Source organism: Oncorhynchus masou, unplaced genomic scaffold (assembly GCF_036934945.1).
Source record: "Oncorhynchus masou masou isolate Uvic2021 unplaced genomic scaffold, UVic_Omas_1.1 unplaced_scaffold_5081, whole genome shotgun sequence".
Lineage (NCBI taxonomy): Eukaryota > Metazoa > Chordata > Actinopteri > Salmoniformes > Salmonidae > Oncorhynchus > Oncorhynchus masou.
In genome coordinates this window covers 1,007-7,065 of record NW_027011483.1, presented here as the reverse complement: position 1 = coordinate 7,065, position 6,059 = coordinate 1,007, and the positions used below count along the sequence as shown (strand labels likewise).

General features: G+C 55.2%; 1 protein-coding gene across 1 annotated transcript; it reads left to right on the top strand.

Moving 5' to 3' along the window:
* Positions 1 to 3,362: 3,362 nt before the first annotated feature.
* Positions 3,363 to 5,551, top strand: LOC135535743 (calphotin-like). The gene is made up of 2 exons (XM_064962170.1): positions 3,363 to 4,712; positions 4,799 to 5,551. The coding sequence occupies exons 1-2, from the start codon at positions 3,363 to 3,365 to the stop codon at positions 5,549 to 5,551; spliced, it is 2,103 nt and encodes a 700-aa protein (XP_064818242.1).
* Positions 5,552 to 6,059: the final 508 nt, after the last annotated feature.

Here is a 6,059-nt window from a genome sequence, read left to right as displayed (position 1 = left end):
AGGGAACAGAGTAGGGAACAGAGCAGGGAACAGGGCAGGGAACAGGGTAGGGAACTGAACAGGGAACAGGGCAGGGAACAGAGCAGGGAACAGAGCAGGGAACAGGGAACAGGGTAGGGAAGAGAGCAGGGAACAGAGCAGGGAACAGAGCAGGGAACAGGGAACAGAGCAGGAACAGAGCAGGGAACAGGGAACAGAGCAGGGAACAGAGCAGGAACAGGGAACAGAGCAGGGAACAGAGCAGGGAACAGAGCAGGGAACAGAGCAGGGAACAGGGAACAGAGCAGGGAACAGAGCAGGAACAGGAACAGAGCAGGGAACAGAGCAGGAACAGAGCAGGGAACAGAGCAGGGAACGGAGCAGTGAACAGGGCAGGGAACAGAGCAGGGAACAGAGCAGGAACAGAGCAGAACAGGAACAGAGCAGGGAACAGAGCAGGAACAGGGAACAGAGCAGGAACAGAGCAGGGAACAGAGCAGGGAACAGAGCAGGGAACAGGGAACAGAGCAGGGAACAGAGCAGGGAACAGGGAACAGAGCAGGGAACAGAGCAGGGAACAGAGCAGGGAACGGAGCAGTGAACAGGGCAGGGAACAGGGCAGGGAACAGGGCAGGGAACAGAGCAGGGAACAGGGAACAGAGCAGGGAACAGGGCAGGGAACAGGGAACAGAGCAGGGAACAGGGAACAGAGCAGGGAACAGAGCAGGGAACAGGGAACAGAGCAGGGAACAGAGCAGGGAACGGAGCAGTGAACAGGGCAGGGAACAGAGCAGTGAACAGGGCAGGGAACAGGGCAGGGAACAGGGCAGGGAACAGGGCAGGGAACAGGGCAGGGAACAGGGCAGGAAACAGGGCAGGGAACAGAGCAGTGAACAGGGCAGGGAACAGGGCAGGGAACAGGGCAGGGAACAGGGCAGGGAACAGAGCAGGGAACAGGGCAGGGAACAGAGCAGAGAACAGAGCAGGGAACAGCACAGGGAACAGAGCAGGGAAGAGAGCAGGGAACAGAGCAGGGAACAGGGCAGGGAACAGAGCAGGGAACAGAGCAGGGAACAGAGCAGGGAACAGGGTAGGGAACAGGGCAGGGAACAGAGCAGGGAACAGGGTAGGGAACAGAGCAGGGAACAGAGCAGGGAACAGGGCAGGGAACAGGGTAGGGAACAGAGTAGGGAACAGGGCAGGGAACGGAGCAGTGAACAGGGCAGGGAACAGGGCAGGGAACAGAGCAGGGAACAGGGCAGGGAACAGGGTAGGGAACAGAGCAGGGAACAGAGCAGGGAACAGGGCAGGGAACAGAGCAGGGAACAGGGCAGGGAACATGGCAGGGAACAGGGCAGGGAACAGGGAACAGGGCAGGGAACAGAGCAGGGAACAGGGAACAGAGCAGGGAACAGGGCAGGGAACGGGGAACAGGGCAGGGAACAGGGCAGGGAACAGGGAACAGGGCAGGGAACAGAGCAGGGAACAGGGAACAGAGCAGGGAACAGGGCAGGGAACGGAGCAGTGAACAGGGCAGGGAACTGAACAGGGAACAGGGAACAGGGCAGGGAACAGGGAACAGGGTAGGGAAGAGAGCAGGGAACAGAGCAGGGAACAGGGTAGGGAACAGGGAACAGGGCAGGGAACAGGGTAGGGAACAGGGTAGGGAAGAGAGCAGGGAACAGAGCAGGGAACAGGGTAGGGAACAGGGCAGGGAACAGAGCAGGGAACAGGGTAGGGAACAGGGCAGGGAACAGAGCAGGGAACAGGGAACAGGGCAGGGAACAGGGTAGGGAACAGGGTAGGGAAGAGAGCAGGGAACAGAGCAGGGAACAGGGTAGGGAACAGGGCAGGGAACAGGGCAGGGAACAGAGCAGGGAACAGAGCAGGGAACAGAGCAGGGAACAGGGCAGGGAACAGGGTAGGGAACAGGGCAGGGAACAGAGCAGGGAACAGGGCAGGGAACAGGGTAGGGAACAGGGTAGGGAAGAGAGCAGGGAACAGAGCAGGGAACAGGGCAGGGAACAGAGCAGGGAACAGGGCAGGGAACAGGGTAGGGAACAGAGCAGGGAACAGGGTAGGGACCAGGGTAGGGAAGAGAGCAGGGAACAGAGCAGGGAACAGGGCAGGGAACAGAGCAGGGAACAGAGCAGGGAACAGAGCAGGGAACAGGGTAGGGAACAGGGCAGGGAACAGAGCAGGGAACAGGGTAGGGAACAGAGCAGGGAACAGAGCAGGGAACAGGGCAGGAACAGAGCAGGGAACAGGGCAGGGAACAGAGCAGGGAACAGAGCAGGGAACAGGGTAGGGAACAGGGCAGGGAACAGAGCAGGGAACAGAGCAGGGAACAGGGCAGGGAACAGGGTAGGGAACAGGGCAGGGAACAGAGCAGGGAACAGAGCAGGGAACAGGGCAGGGAACAGGGTAGGGAACAGAGCAGGGAACAGAGCAGGGAACAGGGTAGGGAAGAGAGCAGGGAACAGAGCAGGGAACAGAGCAGGGAACAGGGCAGGGAACAGGGTAGGGAACAGGGCAGGGAACAGGGCAGGGAACAGAGCAGGGAACAGGGCAGGGAACAGGGTAGGGAACAGAGCAGGGAACAGAGCAGGGAACAGGGCAGGGAACAGGGCAGGGAACAGGGCAGGGAACAGGGAACAGGGCAGGGAACAGAGCAGGGAACAGAGCAGGGAACAGAGCAGGGAACAGAGCAGGGAACAGGGCAGGGAACAGGGCAGGGAACAGGGAACAGGGCAGGGAACAGGGAACAGGGCAGGGAACAGGGCAGGGAACAGAGCAGGGAACAGAGCAGGGAACAGAGCAGGGAACAGAGCAGGGAACAGGGCAGGGAACAGGGCAGGGAACAGGGAACAGGGCAGGGAACATGGAACAGGGCAGGGAACAGGGCAGGGAACAGGGAACAGGGCAGGGAACAGGGCAGGGAACAGGGAACAGGGCAGGACAGGGCAGGGAACAGGGAACAGGGCAGGGGCAAAGACAGGGTAGGGCACTGAGCGAACAGTGTTGTCTGCGAGTAGCAGTTCTCTCATCATTGTTTATGTTAAATACCTGTACAGTACGTCTTTGATAATGTCTCAGACAGCTCTCTCAACACTGCACTGTTTATGTTAAATACCTGTACAGTACGTCTTTGATAATGTCTCAGACAGCTCTCTCAACACTGCACTGTTTATCTTGAAACCTGTACAGTACGTCTTTGATAATGTCTCAGACAGCTCTCTCAACACTGCACTGTTTATCTTGAAACCTGTGCAGTATGTCTGTGTTGCAGTGTTGATTGGGTTTGTTTTAATTCCTGTTATCATGTCATAGAGCAACATAATTACGAAGAACTACTCATCTAAAGGGAAAAGAAAGACTGCAACATGGATCATCATCTAATATCTGAGGTAGAACCTGGGGTTCCAGTCAATGCTCCCTCTGAGCTGAGGATATCTGAGGTAGAACCTGGGGTTCCAGTCAATGCTCCCTCTGAGCTGAGGATATCTGAGGTAGAACCTGGGGTTCCAGTCAATGCTCCCTCTGAGCTGAGGACATCTGAGGTAGAACCTGGGGTTCCAGTCAATGCTCCCTCTGAGCTGAGGATAACTGAGGTAGAACCTGGGGTTCCAGTCAATGCTCCCTCTGAGCGGAGGATATCTGAGGTAGAACCTGGGGTTCCAGTCAACGTTCCCTCTGAGCTGAGGACATCTGAGGTAGAACCTGGGGTTCCAGTCAATGCTCCCTCTGAGCTGAGGATATCTGAGGTAGAACCTGGGGTTCCAGTCAATGCTCCCTCTGAGCTGAGGACATCTGAGGTAGAACCTGGGGTTCCAGTCAACGTTCCCTCTGAGCTGAGGATATCTGAGGTAGAACCTGGGGTTCCAGTCAATGCTCCCTCTGAGCTGAGGACATCTGAGGTAGAACCTGGGGTTCCAGTCAACGTTCCCTCTGAGCTGAGGATATCTGAGGTAGAACCTGGGGTTCCAGTCAATGCTCCCTCTGAGCTGAGGACATCTGAGGTAGAACCTGGGGTTCCAGTCAACGTTCCCTCTGAGCTGAGGACATCTGAGGTAGAACCTGGGGTTCCAGTCAATGCTCCCTCTGAGCTGAGGACATCTGAGGTAGAACCTGGGGTTCCAGTCAACGTTCCCTCTGAGCTGAGGATATCTGAGGTAGAACCTGGGGTTCCAGTCAATGCTCCCTCTGAGCTGAGGATATCTGAGGTAGAACCTGGGGTTCCAGTCAATGCTCCCTCTGAGCTGAGGATATCTGAGGTAGAACCTGGGGTTCCAGTCAATGTTCCCTCTGAGCTGAGGATATCTGAGGTAGAACCTGGGGTTCCAGTCAACGTTCCCTCTGAGCTGAGGACATCTGAGGTAGAACCTGGGGTTCCAGACAATGTTCCCTCTGAGCTGAGGACATCTGAGGTAGAACCTGGGGTTCCAGACAATGTTCCCTCTGAGCTGAGGATATCTGAAGTAGAACCTGGGGTTCCAGTCAACATTCCCTCTGAGCTGAGGATATCTGAGGTAGAACCTGGGGTTCCAGTCAATGTTCCCTCTGAGCTGAGGATATCTGAGGTAGAACCTGGGGTTCCAGTCAACGCTCCCTCTGAGCTGAGGATATCTGAGGTAGAACCTGGGGTTCCAGTCAATGTTCCCTCTGAGCTGAGGATATCTGAGGTAGAACCTGGGGTTCCAGTCAATGCTCCCTCTGAGCTGAGGACATCTGAGGTAGAACCTGGGGTTCCAGTCAATGCTCCTCTGAGCTGAGGATATCTGAAGTAGAACCTGGGGTTCCAGTCAACATTCCCTCTGAGCTGAGGATATCTGAGGTAGAACCTGGGGTTCCAGTCAATGCTCCCTCTGAGCTGAGGATATCTGAAGTAGAACCTGGGGTTCCAGTCAACATTCCCTCTGAGCTGAGGATATCTGAGGTAGAACCTGGGGTTCCAGTCAATGTTCCCTCTGAGCTGAGGATATCTGAGGTAGAACCTGGGGTTCCAGTCAACGCTCCCTCTGAGCTGAGGATATCTGAGGTAGAACCTGGGGTTCCAGTCAATGTTCCCTCTGAGCTGAGGATATGTGAGGTAGAACCTGGGGTTCCAGTCAATGCTCCCTCTGAGCTGAGGACATCTGAGGTAGAACCTGGGGTTCCAGTCAATGCTCCCTCTGAGCTGAGGATATCTGAAGTAGAACCTGGGGTTCCAGTCAACATTCCCTCTGAGCTGAGGATATCTGAGGTAGAACCTGGGGTTCCAGTCAATGCTCCCTCTGAGCTGAGGATATCTGAGGTAGAACCTGGGGTTCCAGTCAATGTTCCCTCTGAGCTGAGGATATCTGAGGTAGAACCTGGGGTTCCAGTCAATGCTCCCTCTGAGCTGAGGACATCTGAGGTAGAACCTGGGGTTCCAGTCAATGCTCCCTCTGAGCTGAGGATATCTGAGGTAGAACCTGGGGTCCCGATTAATGTTCCCTCTGAGCTGAGGATATCTGAGGTAGAACCTGGGGTCCCGATTAATGTTCCTGGGGTTCTGGTCAAAATCTGCCTCTGCAGAGAAGCGCGAGATTGAACTTCACTCAACTTTCTACAGTTTTCCAAATTAGTTTTCAATTTCTGCCTAAAATTACGTACCCAAATCTAACTGTCTGTAGCTCAGGACCCAAATCTAACTGTCTGTAGCTCAGGACCCAAATCTAACTGCCTGTAGCTCAGGACCCAAATCTAACTGTCTGTAGCTCAGGACCCAAATCTAACTGCCTGCAGCTCAGGACCCAAATCTAACTGTCTGTAGCTCAGGACCCAAATCTAACTGCCTGTAGCTCAGGACCCAAATCTAACTGCCTGTAGCTCAGGACCCAAATCTAACTGCCTGTAGCTCAGGACCCAAATCTAACTGCCTGTAGCTCAGGACCCAAATCTAACTGCCTGTAGCTCAGGACCCAAATCTAACTGTCTGTAGCTCAGGACCCAAATCTAACTGCCTGTAGCTCAGGACCCAAATCTAACTGCCTGTAGCTCAGGACCCAAATCTAACTTACTCCCAGCTCAGGACCCAAATCTAACTGCCTGTAGCTCAG